The sequence below is a fragment of the Zonotrichia albicollis genome, chromosome 7 (assembly GCF_047830755.1).
Source record: "Zonotrichia albicollis isolate bZonAlb1 chromosome 7, bZonAlb1.hap1, whole genome shotgun sequence".
Taxonomy (NCBI): domain Eukaryota; kingdom Metazoa; phylum Chordata; class Aves; order Passeriformes; family Passerellidae; genus Zonotrichia; species Zonotrichia albicollis.
The window spans coordinates 31,768,271-31,785,907 of NC_133825.1; the positions used below are offsets into that span (position 1 = coordinate 31,768,271).

The following is a 17,637-nucleotide window of genomic DNA, read 5'->3' on the forward strand; positions in this document are numbered from 1 at the left end:
TGAACACATCAAGGCTTATGAAGAAAAATTCCTTGCACCTTCCAGAGCCATCGCCATTTACTCAGTGTGTGGGGGGATAAAGTCAACAGTAACATGGCAAAGAGACTTGAACACAATAATGCTAAACACTCTTCTCTCTAATAGTGGAAAGGAGGCGAGGATAAGGTCAGACAGCGAATGATTGCACAACTAAAACTCAGACTTATATGTGTCTATTTATCTGTCTGTCTTTCCCTCTACACTCTGCAACTGCACAGACATAATTTATATCACATGTATCTTTACTGATGGATGGCATTTACCATTTTTTACTTCTTTGTTGTCCAACTCTCCACTGACTAAAAGCACCTGAATTCTGTCTCTGGTATAACTCCTGCCACTGCTATGCTGGAATAATTGCCCCAGTAGTGAATTATAGCTCCAAAGCATGTCACTGTATATGAAATCAATTGATTGATCTATCTATCCACCTGTGAATGGCACAGTCTCATTTTTCATTTTAACCACCTCAAACTTCAGCTGCATCTTTTATGTTTTCAATTTTGATTTTCTCCATTCTCTAATTCTTTCATATTTGTGATGGAGAAGTTGCCTCTGCCTATCCCAAGTACCACTACTGCCAGCAAGCTGTGGAGCAGTGCAATTTTGGTTTGTCTATGTTTTGTTGGGAATGTTTCTTAGTAAGGCTCCTTCAGTGAATCCCAAGGTATATCTTTCTCCTAGGGCTGGAATACCAACCTGAAATCAAATGGGAGGAGAGTGGAGGGGAATGAGTTTGCAACCCCTTTCCAAATCAGCAGAAATATATTCCTGCCCCAATCTCTTTTATTCTTCTAAAAGGCAATATCCTTGTTTATAGGTGGCAAAAAAAGTATCACCCACTGTCGTGGTGGGGGAAACTTGAAACTCATCAGGGTGGGGATATAGCTGGAAACATAGCAGAGGGCAACATTTTGTGAATCACCTACTCCTCTCTTTCTGACTGTTTTCTGAGTTTTCAACCATTTTCTGAGTTATGTTATTCCATTCTGGCCCTCTCTTCTGGTATTTTGGTGGAGAGCAAGAACTGGTGATCTCTAGCCTAAATTCCTACTGTGAATGAAGGGATTTTGGCCAGACAGAGTGAGAGGAAGATTCACAGCTTTGGGTTCCTATGGAGACTCATCTCAGCTTTTATCATGTTCTCTCCTGCTGAAGGCAAGGGAAGTGGGGTGGGGGTTGGTTGCAGGACTACATGAGCTGCTTGTTTTTCATTGCTGTTTTCCTGGAGGATAAGCTATCTGCATCCAGTGCTCCTTTCCTTTATAGTACACAAAGAATACCAAGATGGCACATCCATGCATGAGGGATAGCTCTCACACACCCATTTAACCCTGCTTACCATCTTGGCAATGTTTCCTGTTTTTTGTCTTTTCCTGAGGTCTCTATCAAATATTTGTATGACCCCAGTGCCCCACCCTTCACAACACATATCTTTACAGCATTGCTTAGGGATCACTCTTTTATCTGTGAGGAACTGAGCCCAGAGAAGAATACTCAAATTTGTGTAGGGGCCCTGTGCCAAAGCTGAATCTTATCTCAGGTGTTTTGAATTCTATCCTTATACCCACCTCTGAAATGTCTTTTTCTGTATTTGTGTTCTCTATTCCTAAGAAGAGTTTCATTGTGGTAAACAGAAAGGGACTGGGTTCTCAGAACTCATAGACTGGTAAGTTTACACTATAGGCAGTGGAGCTACATCACTTTCTCCCTTGTGGTGATCTTGCCTCAAATTCCAAAAGCCATACAGAAGACCAGACAGGACTCACACAGCATACTGTTCCTTTTGCTTACTGTCATATCAGAATAACCACTTTTCCTATTCTTAGTTTCCTAGGTTTTCTGTTGTGAGAGCATTTTTCAAGTTGCACAGTGTTTTTTCTCTTCTCTGATCATAACAGATCCTTGCTAGAAGAACTTATAGGTGTCCTATGATTAACCTGCTTCTTGTTGTACCTTTCTTGTCTTCCTACTGACTGGAGAGTGTGCCTATCAGATTTTTTTCTGTTTGTGCACACATTCACCCATGCTCTTAACAACCTTGGGCTGCTTTCCCCTAAGAGTCAATGCTGTTGTGACATCACATCCCACGTCAAATTTTGTAATGTATTTTCTGTATTTTTTCATTAAACTGAATATTATAAATCTAGATTTTATGTCTAGTCTGATCTGATCAACTGCTGCTTTCCAAGTAAACTGACATGCTAACTCTGTATATTACTTTGAAGAGAAAATTGTATACCCTTCATATGGAGTAAAACACGGAGCTTCCAGTAGTCCTGTGATCTGGACTTACTCTTTGAAGCTACTTGAATCCTAATCACTTGGGAACTCTACTGGAGCCTATTTCATGTGGCTCTCAGTACATTTGTATAAAGATGGAGCTGAAGAGGAAAGATATGCTTTGAAGTCCTGGGTGGAGGGGAGAAAGATATGCGTGCAACTTGTGGACTTGACAAACAGAGAAGTTCAGTGGAGTTTATATTGTTGCCTTTCTTGAGTCCCAGCCCATTGGATCTGGCAATTTCTACCTGTCTTGAAATGTAGCATGTGTTTATTCCTTGCTGTTTTGTGACTTGAGTGTTGCCTCTTAAACAAAATGCTTTTGAAATATATACTGGGCAATGCAAAACCTGTTAGTTTTTCATACAGTCCTCATTATAGGTAACTCCAAGGTTCCATCATAATGGTATTTTACTGATCACAAGATAGGATATATCTTCCTGGGTAGCCCACAGCAGTGGTAAACTTAAAAAGATGGAACAAAGATTACTCTAAGCTTTCAATTTCTCTGAAAGACTGCAGTGGGCAATTCTGGTTGTACAAAAAGTGAGCCTGATTAATCCAGTACAGTTGACAGACACCAAAAGTTATTAATGTCTGCTTAAATCAGGTGTAAAGCACAGTCTTGCTACACTGGGCAAATGTATACATCGCAAGAATTTTTATCAAAATCGTACTCATTGGATCCTTCATTTAACTTCAGAAGAAAAGGCAAAACTTAAATTGCTGGAAAGACAATATAATACAATTATTTTCTCTAAAAAAGTCCCCTTTTGTCCAGCAGCATAGAGTGTGGCAGCCTGCAATGCTGCCTCTTGCTGAAGAAAATTGGACTGGGAATGCCAATTCACTGCTATTGTCATTATATGACATTATTTTCACTCACTGCTATTGTCCACTTAAATGCTAATTTAAGGAAAGCAAAGATATTATTTCTTTTAGGCCCATCCATTTCTATGTTCTTCAGTTGAATATGCCTTTAAAGCCCACCAGCTGCTTTTTTCAACATCATAAAGTTACTGTCAGTGAAAATTCCACTGAATGCATATAAATAGTTTATGTGATTCCTTCCCCATCACCCCTGTTCCTGTCTGTTTCAGGGATCATTCATCTGACCATCTATCACTCTGAGCCATTTGGTCCCAGAAAAGAATAGTAACACCTTTTGCTTTTACAAATTCCTTGACTAGATAAGAAGATGCTATCTCTTCTTAAAGAAGGGAAATGGCAGATTAAACTTGGAGGTCCTGTGGACTTCTGCTTTGGCCAGTTCCTCATCTTCAATTTGACAGTCTTGCTCACAGAAAGTACTACCTTCATTTTAGTGAGGTAGGGTAGTAACAACCTTGTAGTAGATGCATGATTGATAATCAAATTCCATTTTCAGGGCATTGGAGCACCCAGAGCTGACTGCAGCCGGGCTGCTGGGTGGGGTCAGCATCTGGGATCTGCCATCACCAAAGCCAGCTTGGGCCCCCCAGCTGTTTGCTATGCAGGTTATTTAAGTCAGATGAGTCAAGCCCTGACCAGGGCCATTGCTTGCTGGTATCAGAGGCTAAAGTGGACTGGAGTAAGGCAGGAATTTTTCACCAGTAAAACAAAGAAAAGGAGAAGAAAATACTTCCCCTCTCACTGTAACTTTACAAGTGCCACTGAATGTAATGGTCAATTTTAGTCATTATTTAAAACAGCAAATTGGATCAACTTGTTTTACATTTCCACTGTGAGGCTGTTCGCTACAAGCTTGAATTTTATGGGAGGTAACAAATATTTTGACAAATTAAAAATTCACCCTAAACATAGTTATTTCAGTTTTTGCTAAGTAGATGAACTACATCATGTGCACATTTATTTAAGCAATTATGTTGTTTAATATAATTTGTCTTCACATATTATTACATGGCAAAATAGTGAACGATGAGTCCATATTATTATTTTATTAGATTATTAACTTTTTACTTGTTATCTGTGTCAAGTTATATTTGTATGGAAATTAGAATTAAATTAAAAACAGTATTTGTAATTATTCATGCTAATTAAATAAAATGACCATAAGTTCCCTGACTTCCTAAATATATTAGAACAGAAAAAGCAAGCTTTTCTAAGCAGGTTTTGCATTAAAAAATTATTTATTAACTGGAGGGAAGGATAGCTATAAGAAGGAATTTGGATTGGTTTAAGAACCATATTTTAAAAAGAATAGATTTCATTCTTTCCTACCAACTCTAATTCACTTACTTTGAGGAAAACAAATGTTCCTGCTTTTTCAAATCTGAGTTTGTTTCTTCATTTTAAATGACCAGATATTGAACTGAACAGAATTCTCTTTGGTTCACTCGCTAATCTGAAATTAGGGAAATAACATCTGCGGGAGGCTAAAGTTCTCGAAGGATTGTTTAGCATTTCAGAAAATCTTTCCAACTGTCTAGCCAGCAATTTCCCCATGATTAGCATCACTGCTTTCCTGAAAATCAGATTCTGTGTGAATACTACTTTATGTCTTTCAGGTATAGCAAGAATCCTTTTTTTTTCAGTAATTCCAACATTTTTTGCATACATTCATATCTGAATTAAAAAATAAACTGAAAAAACCCTCATTGTATGCCAGAGAGGGGAGGTCTGGAGGAAGGTAAAATCCATGAACTTTTTTCTCTCTCTGAATGTTCACAATGCAGTTGAAAATTTCTGCATTGTCTGTTCCATATGAAGGACAGCAGGGTAGGTTTCCTAGCCTAGTGTCCAGCAAGTCACTAAGTGACAGCTCATTCATGGACATTCCTTGAACATACTTAACAGGGAGAGATAGCGATGACCTGTTTGCTCCATAGTAAAAAATGGTTTTGTTTACTTGCTTTCAGATATTTGAGTAATAAATGAGCCAGCTAAGATATGTTAATAGAATAATTGTCTGAAAGGGAGTGTTTGATATTGGCAGTACTAGGCAAGGCTGGGCTGTACACAGCTGTGGTGCTAAGCTGTGTCTTTGAACAGATACCCAGGGCTTTGGGGAGGGCCTTCTGGCCAGCTGAAGAGGTGGCTGCCTGTTTTGCAGCATTTCCAGCTCTTCAGTTCCAAGAAGCTCCCAGACAGATAAAGGGACTTCAGCAACACCATTCCTTAACTGTCTCACTACATTTCAAGATTTTAGGTAGCTACAGATTGTTGAGGGTTTGATGCCTTTTGGAGGGGTGAGGTCTCAGAATGATGTGAGCTGAAAGAGCTTGCTGAGGACAGTTAATCATGAGCCAGAAAAAAGGACTTTCTCTGAAGTCTTCAGAAAGGAAGACCTTCTGAAGACTGTATGATCTGGTATCATACAGCTATGGTGTGGAAAGACCTAGTACTATGTTTTTCTGTTTGGGAAGACTAAGCTGGGAAGACTTGCCTGCAGACTGAAGCTCTAAGTCTCACATTGTGAAGTGACTCCACACAGAATTTGTACCCTGCATGGGTAGGTTTGTTTCATAATGTGAAAATGTGAGTTCAGGTGTCAGGTATCACCTGAATTCACAGACTGCCCTGGACATTTTGTGAGGCATTTCAAGGATAATACCATAGCAGCAAAAGAGGCACCCAGCAAAAAAACCTCACTATTACTCCAATATCCCTTCCTGGGATCAGGAGCTGGGTGATACCAAAGAAATCCGCATGCCTCTTCCTTAATTTTCTAGCTGGGGTAGATCAGGGGGCAGGACTGAGTTCCTCACATCTCTGCTCCTTCCTGAAAGCATTGCCCAGCCCCATAGCAAACATATCATGAATCATTCATCTTTAATAGATTATGCAGATTGAGAACATCAGATCAATGAAGATCAATACCTGCAACCATTTAATTGCCAGCAAAAACATTTTAAGAATGAACATTATCTGAAGTCCTTTCTTGGGTAATGGCACCATTAATCCAAACATTGGATCCTGGCCTAAGTGTACAGGAAAAATTCTCCACCCCTCTTCCCTTGATGCCTTTCAGGTTGTTGAGGGGCTTTTTCTTCCCCTTTTCATTTCCAGTTTCTGAGTTTCTCCATCATTACCACCAGTGAACAGCTCCCAGTGCTAATAGTTCTGCTTTTGTTACTCTGTACTGATTGAAATGTCGCATACAGATTGAGATGTTAGTGCTAAGTTGCCACCTGGGAATGTCAAGCTGGGTCTGAAATGAACTTTTCTCACTCTTGGATCCAGATGGATCAGATGGGGATGTTCTCAAGCTGAGCTGGGAGTGTGGCAGGGAACAGAGTAGGGGTAGCACAGGGTGGGAGGGACCTGAGGAATTTTTTTTTCCTCAGCCTACGGTCTCTTCTGTGAGAGCAAATCTGCCTCATGCTGTGCCCTTGTGAGAGTCATGTCTAAGGCTTGTTTAGTGTCCCAGCCTTCAGGAAGCCTCCTCTCACATTGACAAGCTAGAATGCACCATCTTCACTTAGGCAAAAGGACTAAAAAGAACTATTTTCATGGCTTCTTTGAATCTTAAACTGATTGTAGACACACCATCTTTACATTTAGCTGTGTACATCTCTACATTTAGCTGTGGGGATTTGCCTTGCTCTCCTACTGGCTTTGCCCCTCAAAGACAAGAAGATATTTCCTGTAAGAGATGTGAATCTGCTAAACAGTAGATGAATGACAGCTGAGTTTTGCAAATACAAAGAAAGGTAGAACACTTTTGCCACAGCTAAGCCTTTTTTTTTTCTGGTTGGCTAAGAAACTGCATGTCTACAAGGATTCTGAATCAAGCCTGATAGCTGTAAAAGCCATGAAAAAGGTCTGGGATGTCATACTTTCCAGACATTTCCTGAATAATATAGTTCATCTCCCATGCTCTCCATGAGATTTTGCAGACATGCTGGATGTCCTCTGTGTTTGAGTTAACTGTTACTAATCCTGCCTGATCCCAAAGTTCTTGGTAGCCAAAAGTTGCATACAACAATATGCCTTTGCTCAACGTTTGCTGAACAAGCAATGACTGCCTGCCTCAGCCATGAGCTGCCCTGACATCAGGAGCTATTAGCTGGGGCTTCTGCAAGCAAAAATAGAGATACATACTCCAATGCTCTTGATTCTGTGCCATCAGAGGACACCTTTTTGGTCAAGGGACAAGAAGCTTCTTCCCTTACTAACAGGACTTAGACCTTTGTCATGAGTTGTTTCTCAACTTCTACCACGAGGTTTCTAGAGGGGCTGCAAAAATTGTCGAGAAAGGGGAATATTCCAAACAGGGGCAAGTCACTTGAGCCTTGCAGTCACTTTATCTACCCAGGAGGAGATGTGCAAGTGTGGTAGCTGTAAAAGGAAAAGGAGAGGCAGCCACCAATGGCAACCAAGGCCTTGAGAAGAAGGGCTGTGACACCAGAATATTTCCTTATGGCTCTAGACACACGCAGGACAGGCAGCCTACACCAGTATCAGGACAGTGTGGGAGTGACCCGTGGCCTCAGGCTAAACTGTGCCACTCAGGTTCCGCATGTGCTACCAGCAAAAAGGAAGTTTCAGTGAAGCATCTGCTACAGGGCTTGCTCCTATTTCTCTGCATCCTGATTTGTCTGCTTTCATGTGCTTGCTCACAGTTTCTACTCTCCCAGACACTTGAGTTTAAGGTGCCCACACATGAGGAAAGGCTGTGAACAAATATTTTTGCCAGCTTTCCTAAGAGACTCATGGACTTAAGAAGGAGGGAGTTTAGCAGTTGCAGTTCAGCAGATCTCAGTTTTTAATTTGCAAATGCCCCTTCCAAATGCCAGGGCTGAATAAAACTATTATTTCTCCAAAAGAAAAGCAAGTGAAGATCATGGGTAAGTCATGACCCCGTTGTTCTTAGATACAAAGGAAAAAAATCAGTGTGTATTTGGACATATTTGTTCTCCACCAACATCCCAACCTTAAGCCCCATCTGGGCACACAGGTTTGTGATTCACATCTGGGTTTGCCTATTTTTGAGTCATACTTGGACACATCTAAGTGTACTCAAAACTGCCAACACTCTGAATTTCAAACTTCTATTGAACCCTCATGTTCTCCACAATCTTTCTGTCTCTTTCCTTGTTTGCCACAGAGGGGTATCTTGCATTAGCAGAAAAAGCAGAAGCTAATGGTGATGAGGGAAATAAATAAAAAGCTTGGTTCTGCTGTTTGGTCAGGCAGCTTACCGGTCACCACAGGGTACGTCTGGGGTCCTGACACATTTGTCCCCAGGTCTGGGTTAGCAGAGGTGGATAGACTTGATTTGACTTCATCGAGACCAGGGGTCAGAGCTGGGAGGGAGTACTCATTACCCTGGGGAAGAGAGGAGAAAGACAGCTCGCTATTGATGTGATGGGAGAAAGGGAAGGGTGCACAGATGGGGGGGAGGAAGAGGAGAGATGCAAACCCTTGCACAGATGGAAGAGGAGGAGGAGGAGGAAATGGAGAAGATAAAGTGACAAGAAGGTTGAGGGGGATGAGGAGGGGGTATCCTAGGATGAACTATCCCACCTGCCTGCTTGATGCTGTGAAGGGGAAGAGAGGTGAGGGATCTGGCCTGTTATCTGTGGTATGGCTGAGCCCTCATTTGATGCTGTGGGGATGGGGGTGGCTGTCTGTGCCAGCCCATGGGAAAAGAAGGGGGAAATCCACATCCCCTCCTCTTGGCTGAGTGGAGATGGGAGGTGTTTGCCCTGGTGACAAGGACAGCTGGGGCATAGGACTACAATGACATGACTAGGACAGGCAGGCTGTAGGAAGCAGCCAGTGTTGGCGCACTGTCACCAGGGTCTCTGCCTGGGTCGCCTGTCTCCCCTCCGCTGTTACCTCTGTCCTAGCTTTTTAAAAACAAAGAAGCCTCATCCCCTGCCTCTGTCACTCTGTGCATTGGGGTATGAAATTGGGGAGGGGGGAGCCACATGGCTAACAGAAGGGTGGGAGGGGGAGAGCCATTGAATCTGAAAGGGTGTCCTGTCCGAAAGCCTCTGGTAATTGCCTTTTTATTGTGGCAGCCTCCAGACCAGACGCGGGAGCTGGAGAAACCAGGAAGGCTACAAAACAGCAGGAAAAGTTGCTCTGATTAATATTACGTTAAATTAAAACTGATTTTCTGCTCTTTCTCCTCTGTTTTTTTCCATGCACTTCCCCAACCCCCTCCCCACATCTTCCCCTCCTCCAGCAGGTTCCACGCATGCTGCCCCCTCCCCACCCCTGTCCCTGCTTGGCTAGGACTGCCTAGTCATTTCCAATTCCTTCTTGTATTGATCTTCCTGTAGAAATCAGTTTTGTAATTAGCTGCAAATTAGGCCTTCTACTGGGGGTGAGCCTGCCCCCTGATTTATCACCAGAGTAATTCGCTGTGATCGGAGAGAAATTAAAATGAACTCAATTAGGCTTTGGATTTGCTTTATGGGCCCTGCTCAGAGTTTCAGGGGGAAAAATGACTGTGCTGGTGCTTAATAGTCTAATGAAAGTAAATAAAGGTTATTCATTGTAATAAACCCAGGGACTCTGGGATGAAGGGAGTCCACAGCCAACCTCTCCTTCTCTTCCTTTGTTGGTTTATGGCTTGGGGCGGTTTAAAAAGACTTTTGATTTTCATTTTATTAAGACAAACAGCTTTTGGGATAAAAGGCTGGGAGAGCGGGGGAGTAAAGAAAAGGTGGGCAGAGCTGCAGAAGTGTGGAAAACTATGTTGGAGATAGGAGTTGAGTGTCAGCTTTGGGCCATGAAGGAAAATGATCCATTTAAACCCAACCCTGTGGCTCGCTGGTCACCAGTGTAATCTCAGGGTGCAGGAGTTTCTATGCAGTGCTGTCTGCCAGTGAAGATAGATGGGGGGTAGGCATGTTCATGGCAAGCTACAGACAGGTCTGTGTGCAGAGGGAAAAGTGGTCATGGGGATGTAGGGAGAGCACAGTGTGCACATTTATGGCAAGTTTACCAGAAGAGGTAAAGCTTGTGTATAAGCACAGTGATACAGTTATGAATAGAAAGGGCTGTAAAAGGTATGTGCAATAACAGGTCAGCATGAGAACAAGGGACAGAGAGGAGGAGAGGGATTTTGGAAGGGGAATCTCCCTGCCATCATCCTCGCAGTGCCTGTGGGTTCCCATTACCAGGCCAGGCCCTCACCTGCTCAGATTTGATGTGCTCTGATGTTTGAAAGACGTCAGGGTAAGAAGGACGCTCAAAAACTCGATCTAAAGCTTCCAGCTGCTGCTGGGTGAAAGTGTCGCCACGAAGGTGCTTCCGCAAACTGTCCACGCTGCTCTGGGAATCTCCATTGGGAACTGAGCCCTCGGATACATCTGCAGGGCACAGACAGAGAAAACAGGGAGTTAGCACCACCCTGGCTTGGATGGGTAATGGATGCAGGACAAGAACAGAGCAGGAAAGAGGGAGGCTCTGTGCCTCCACCCAGGTAGCTGTGCCACTCCTGAGGGAAGAGGAGGCTGCAGGGGTCCAAGAGGAGCCCCCTTCTCTCTGATGGAGTGGCCAGGCTGCTCCGGTGGGTTCTGTGGGATTCTCCTGCCCAGGATGAGTGAGGCTGTGGAGAATGGTGCTTAGCTCAGAGATGAGTTTCGGTTCCGCTGATTTTCAGTGTTAAAAATTGCCAAATCTCCACTGCCGAGCATAAAATGGGAGCAAAGCACAGCGATTAGCATCGCTAGAAGACCACTGGAGAAGCAGTTCACAGAGAAACAAGAGTGCTGAGGATGGGCTGTAGTGGAGAGGACTGAGGGAGCCTGCAATGGGAAAAAGGCTCTCTTGCAGTTTGGAGGGGAGACAGTCTCTGTTGTAGCTCCCCAGTCCTATGAGCTGCTATCACTGTTCTAATTTCATCTGATCATATCCTTTCATTCCCCTTAGATAACAGGGAAATCTGGTTTCTGACTCCATGTTTCACCAGAGACAAATCCCTCCCTGCAGGGCAGCTATCCCTTCCAACATATGTTGGTTTCTGTCCCATTCACCTATGTGTAGCTTGTGATTTATCATGACCCATATCTCTGTTATAAAACTCCCTCCAAAATGAGATGACTCTTTGTCTCTGCCAGTCTCCCTTCTTATCCAAAATGAATTACTGTATTACAAAACCTAGGTGGGAATTACAAAATTCCCACCTGCTCAGTGGGATTCAGCCTTCCTTGTACTACTTTGTTCTTACTAGGAATATAGCTGCATTCTGGTAGAAGCTTCCCTGGAAGTGCATCTCTGTCCCTACAACAGCCCTCTGACACAGTCCAATCTCACAGCAGTGCCTTCTGCCATGCTCCAGGGTGTCTCTCTTTCTGTTGTGCCATCCTACATCCCTTACAGCTCACTCATCCCCTCTGCTGTGAATCCATTATAAATGCCCTGCCCCATCCAGAGTGATTTTTTTCCTATGATAAACCATCTGATCACCTATCTGGGTTTGGTTTGTTTTTTTCCCTCTGTTATCCCCCAATTCAAATGAGGTGCATTTTTCTCTGTTATAACCCCTTTTTATCTAGAGTAAGTCTCCTGCTATTAGCATCTGTCATATCCAAGGTGAGTCTGTCTGTTATAACCTCCTGTCCCAGCTGAAGTGAATCTTCCTCTGTCATAATCCCTCATCTCATCTAAGGCAAGTCTGCTCATTATAATCTCCTCCAACTGTGCTGAGTATCTTTCTGCTGTCACATCTCAGCCTAACTTTGGCAATAATCCCTCCTTCATCCATGCTGATACACCTCCATACTCTCCATGCTGAATCCTTACCTACTGTGCTTCATCAGACACAAGTCGGCCTGCCTTATCACCCAGACTAACCTAAGATCAGGTTCTCCCTCTTGTGCTGCAATTATCTTCCTGGTTTTTCACTAATATGCCTCATATTTAAGCCTTTCTTGGTGGCCTCCAGTCAGTGAATCTCAGAAATCTGCTGTCAGGAAATTGGTCCAGGGTTCTGTATAGACCTTTTCCTTCCTCCATGCAATCATGAGGTGCTCATGGACGCATGATGCTCCCAGGAGCCTGGAGTGACATTCACTGTGCAGCATCCAGAACAATACCATTCTACTGCTTCCTCTTTTAGCTCATGGATAGTGCCAGGATGGTATTTTCCTGGCGCAGTTAATGCCCAACTGGTGGCCCAGAGTTATGACTGAGCCTGCTGCCTTCTGGCTATGAGATATATCCGTTTATAGGTGATTATACGATATGATATAATCAATAGTACATTATATACAGTAGCGTAGTACAGTACCACTCACAAGACCATAGAAAATATTACATATTGATTTGTCCCTGCCAGCAGCCTTCCCTCAAACAGCCTCTTCTCTCTTTCTTTTCCACCACAAGCCAGAGCAAGGCTGTTTACTGGCACTGATCCCTGGAGTTTTCTCCTCTCCCCAGGCTTATTTGCCCAAGAGAAAGTTATAAATTTCCTGAAATCTGGAGTTCATGACAGATTTGACTAAGAAAACAAAGCAAGGATTAGGCTTGGTGGACTGCACACTGTGTGGGTCAGTACAGTTTTTATGTTTTATATGACACTGGGCTGTTTCTGCAGGTGCTGAATTTCAGGAGGACTAGAACTCTGTTCTTCCCTGCAGAAAGCTAGCACAGAACTCCTGAGTCCAGACTCAGGAAAAAAAAAAATGTTTCTGTATCAGCCTGAACCTGTCTGCAACCTGTGAAGCTGTTTGTCTTTGTGGATTTTTCCACATGTCAGTCAGTGTGTATGATTGTACACACCATGACACTAATACACATGGGTATTTTTGCAGTAGATAATTATTCTGTTATTCTTTAGATTCTGCATCACAGTACATACCTGACCAGGCATTTGCCTGTGGCTGCTGGTTTTGGCTATACCTGATTTTCAAGGATGGCAGCCTTAAACTCCACCTGGTGTTTGGTGTGAGTGGCCTGATGCACAGTAAAACTTTCACTGATTGTCATTAAACTAGATTTTACCCTTAGTGAGTTGCCCTGAGTGGTTACACAGATTTGTACACACATGCACAGCTATTTGCAATTCTGTCTGCCTTCAGAGCCCTGTGCACATGTGTCTCCTGCGTGTGCACAGGCCATGCCTTTGTGTGAAGAAGCTGAAATCACAGCTTTCCTGAGTCGCTGTAAGAGTCTCTTTTCCTTCATTTATTCAGGGGCCCTTCAGATCTTGACAAATCTGTCACTCTAAATTTGCGGGAGATTATGGTGCTCTCTGCCTAGCACGGAGAGAGGTGATATATGATATCTGCTGCCCCTATTGATTGCCTGATCTGGTGGCAGAGGGCTGGCGAAATGAACTTGAAATGAACATCATGCCTCAACTCATTGTGCGTATAATACACTACTTAATCCCACATTTTTGAGCTGCTATGGAATTCAATTGATCAATCATGTCCCTCTGATAGTACTGTTTTAGGGGTTATTGCTGCTCTGCTCACTGACCTTTCTATTTATTTATTTATTTATGTCAGAGTGTGTGCGTGTGCATGTGCACACATAAGCGTGTATGTGTATTTGGGAAACCCAGGACCAGCTGATGAGAGAGCATCTGTACAGTCTACAGGAAATGAAAGAGAAGGATGAGGGAAAGAGAAGGGTAAAGAATGGGGTTAAATAAGAAATAAGAATGATCAAAGCAAGCAAATGGATAGAGAGGGGTACAAAAGTTGTAAGGCAAAAGACAATGCTTTAGTTTAGGTTGAAATTCCTGGAGGGGAGAGGGATGAAGGAGGGGGATGGGCCACTCTGCCCTAGCCTATGCTTTAAAATCTGCAAAAGCAAGGAAACTTTGACAGAGGCCTGCAGGGTACCTCGATGCCGATCTTGTCTAAACAGCTTGCAGTAGGATTTGGCTTAGTAATGGTAGAATGCATGAATCCCAAACTTCACAGACCAATTATATGAATTGTGCATATATATTTTACTTTTGAAGCAGAGGTTTCACAGAGGTGATCCTGAAAGACAGGTTTGTATGTCTTGTGTTGCTAAAGCTGAGACATTCACAGTTGCAGATCATTTTATTTTCTTCAAAATCAAATGATTGTAAGTCCCCTGTGTTTGTCTTCTGGTGTCAAAACCTACAGAGGATGTGTTTTCATTTTTTCTCTGAAACTGCAAGGGCCAAACACTTATATCTGATTTTAGATCAAAGTTGAATTCTCATCTAAGAGTATGACTCTGTAAGCTGGACTGTCAGGAGACGCTTCAAGTAGTGTAATATACAAAGTATAAGAGCTGACAGCCATGTGGGTATGAGCAAAGGTGGCAGAAAAGACCAGAGAGGACTTTGGAGAAGAGATAGAGTCCATCAGAGGGCTGAGGGTGCTAGTGAAGAAAGGGCTTATGGGGAAAATCTGATTTGGGAAAGTCTGTCAGATCCTAGGAGGAATGGCACTGTGGTGGGCAAGTCACTTCAGCTGATGAAGAACAGTGCTAAAAGCTTATATTGCCAAGAAAGCAGATATTGGAAGGGGTCCTGTTCAAAGGAGTAAAGGAAGACTTCAGCTGCAGGATGAGTCTGAGGATGCCACGTGGGTAACTGTGTACCCAATAGGAAGAAGCATCATCCCCTTTCCCAGTTCCCTTTTAGTGGAAGGGAAACCTCTCTTTTAAATCATAAGAATCTTAACAAACTGCTTGAGAGGCACTCCATGGCCTCAATCACTCTGTCCCTCACAAAGGCACACATTGCTGTCAGTGTGATCAGGCCTTGCACATGTGACAGGAAATATCTCTCCTCCAAGGGACAGCCAAGGGAGTACACACAGTGAATGTTCAGAGTAAACCCTCAACACAAAACACAGAAATGCTCCATGGGTATCGCAGAGCTATTCTGACAGATAACAAGGAAATGCTGTGCCAAAGAACAACAGAACAACCTTGACTTCATCTGACACAGGGAATATGCCCATTAAATAATTCCAAAACAAAGAGACATTCTGAGGTCTGGAAGCCACAAAAACACCAAAATGGACAACTAGCGCAAAGTAGCATAAGTCATTACTTCCCTGGCTACATGTGACAGACAGAACTCTTGCTCAGGGTGGGACAGGACCATCTCAACAAATAACTCAGAAGTATTGCTGACATAGGGAAATCTTTGTGGCACAGAAACATCTAGGAAGGTCATGAGAAGCTGTGCAGCTACCACACAAACATGCAGATACTGCTCTCTTTTAGGGAAGGGGCTGTTACCATTCCTATGACGTCTGCCTGCAGTGCCATGGGGCCTTGATTTCAGCTGGGCCCTTGCAGCTCTACCAATAAAAATCACAGTCATAACAAAAGCAAATGTGACTGGCATGAGAACTGCCAGCCGGGTGACACAGCAGAACCCATCTAATTGTCAAAGGCTCTGAGGGAAGCACAACTGTCTGATGCAGTGGTGCTGAGCTGGCTGCTGCAATGCTGTCCCTCTGCACCAACAAGGCGACCCTGTCTTCTCTTGCAGCCTGCCTGCACCATCCCTGCCGGGCTGCTCAACTCAGAGCAGCCCTCTCCCACTCCCTGAGCATTTGTGGATACATGTGCTGCCCCTTCCCAAATCACACTTTTGTGTTAAGACTGCTCTTTCCCTTTTTCCGATTTCTCTTCTCTTTTTTCCCCCTCTGATGTGTTCCCTTGTCCCCATGCAGCCTGGGCCTGTCAGGCAGCTTTCCTGTCCATCCCGGGGGGCCTTTCCCTACACTGCCAGTTGTTGCAGTTTCAAACTCAATTGTTCTCCTCGGTACTGAGGCAAATGGAGTCATTAATTACCTTCTATCGGCTGGGCTGAGTTCAGAACGCGATCGATAGCCAGTGCTTGTCATTCAGGGCAGCCAGCCCTGCGCAGGCCCTCATGCTGCCTTCAGTGCAACACGAAGGACCCCAGCACCAGCAGAGCTGGCCTTCAGACCCGGGTCTCAAGCTCCCCCTGGGAACAGCACACATCCTGCATCTGTGTCTGAACTGACCCCAGCCAAGAGAGAGGCGAAGGACAAGGACCTTGTCCTGAGGTAGTGGGTCACACATTTTCAGATGGCCAGGATTGTCTGGTACTGATGTCCTGATCCACACAAGCTCATCCCGTCTAGCTGTCACAATGTTTCTAGAGACACTGTTTGCATCCTCAGTAATTATTAAACTAATACTGTACTCCCCCCAGTAAGGATAAGCGCAAGGAATGGCAGTCCTTACCTGGTGATCTTTTTGCCTTTCTTGCCCCACTAGTTAGAGGTTTGGAAAAGGAAGGCTGTAAATTTTGGGTTACATTTCCTTCCAGGAGAATTTTTGTGGTCTTTTAGACAGTGCAAAAGATGTCATCTCTAGATGGGTCACTTCTATGTTTTAGCATGTAGTAGTGTTGCAAGAATTCTGAGTGCTTTGATTGTGATAACTGGTGGGGAGAAAGATGAACCTCAAATTCAGATGGGAAGGATCCTAAGTGAATGCAGAATAGAGATGATGGAGCATGGAAGGGGCTGGCAAGGTTCAGGAATGCACAGAGAAGGAATGTTATCAGGGATGTACGCTGCGATAGTGAAAGAAGATACATTATGTACAGTATCCTGAAGAAATAGGGATAGTGGGACATAAATACTGGAGGATTATCACCTCAAGGAAGACCATTAGCCTTCATGAACTCCAGACTTGTTCAGATTCCTGTGTCCATTTGCCTCAAGGGAATCCACAAACCTGAATTTCAGTATGCTAATTGATAGTACTGTGCTGGTCCATGTGTCCCTGTAGTTTAAGTGTGTCAGCAACACATAGACTGTATGTATTTCTTTCTTACATGCTCAGGCTTAAAGCAGAAAGGCTCAGAAACAACAGATTTTATGTTTTGAAATGAGGGTATAGCTCACATGAGAAATTGGTGAGTAAGGAAGGCTGCTCGTGCAGGAAAATGAGTGTGCCTGACTGAGGAAGAGTGAGATGTGTGCTGGTGCCTGACAGCAGTGCTTTTCACACAGGGTTGTGTATGACTGAGTACCCTAGATGGAGCAGGAACGGGCAGTGCAGCTTGAATACAGGGCTTACATGAGCAAAAATGGCAGTGCTCAATGAGAATGTAAATGTAATGAATTGTGTGTGCAAATGTGTAATGAAGTGTGTGCCCAGATCAGTCTTGGATTATCATGGGAGCATGTAAAATGCATTTAAGGAAGTGTGTATATGCATATGAAAATCATATGTATTTACTACTGTATCTAAGTGTATGATTGCAAATTTGGACAAGAGCATCTGGGAAACTAAGTCTGTGTTGGATAATAAAAATCAGCACATCAGCCTAACTGAAAATGCCAGCAAAAGTCTTTCCAGGTGTTGGGATGCAAGCAGCTGTCTCAGATGTGTATACAACACATACTACAGCATGTGTGGGTGTGCAAGTTTAGC

General features: G+C 43.6%; 1 protein-coding gene and 1 long non-coding RNA gene across 9 annotated transcripts in view; one reads left to right on the forward strand and one right to left on the reverse strand.

Annotated features, from left to right (window-relative positions):
* LOC102064449 (uncharacterized) overlaps positions 1-17,637 on the forward strand; it is a 178,843-nt gene that overhangs the window by 119,907 nt on the left and 41,299 nt on the right. The gene's annotated exons all lie outside the window — the stretch shown is intronic.
* Positions 1-17,637, reverse strand: part of PAX2 (paired box 2) — an 84,075-nt gene that overhangs the window by 15,443 nt on the left and 50,995 nt on the right. For all 8 annotated transcript variants that reach the window (XM_074544879.1, XM_074544885.1, XM_074544878.1 and 5 more), the window contains exons 6-7: positions 10,414-10,589; positions 8,466-8,592 (exon numbers count right to left, since the gene is read on the reverse strand). In XM_074544879.1, coding sequence (XP_074400980.1) covers positions 8,466-8,592; positions 10,414-10,589 — 303 coding nt within the window. The remainder of the gene's footprint in view (positions 1-8,465; positions 8,593-10,413; positions 10,590-17,637) is intronic.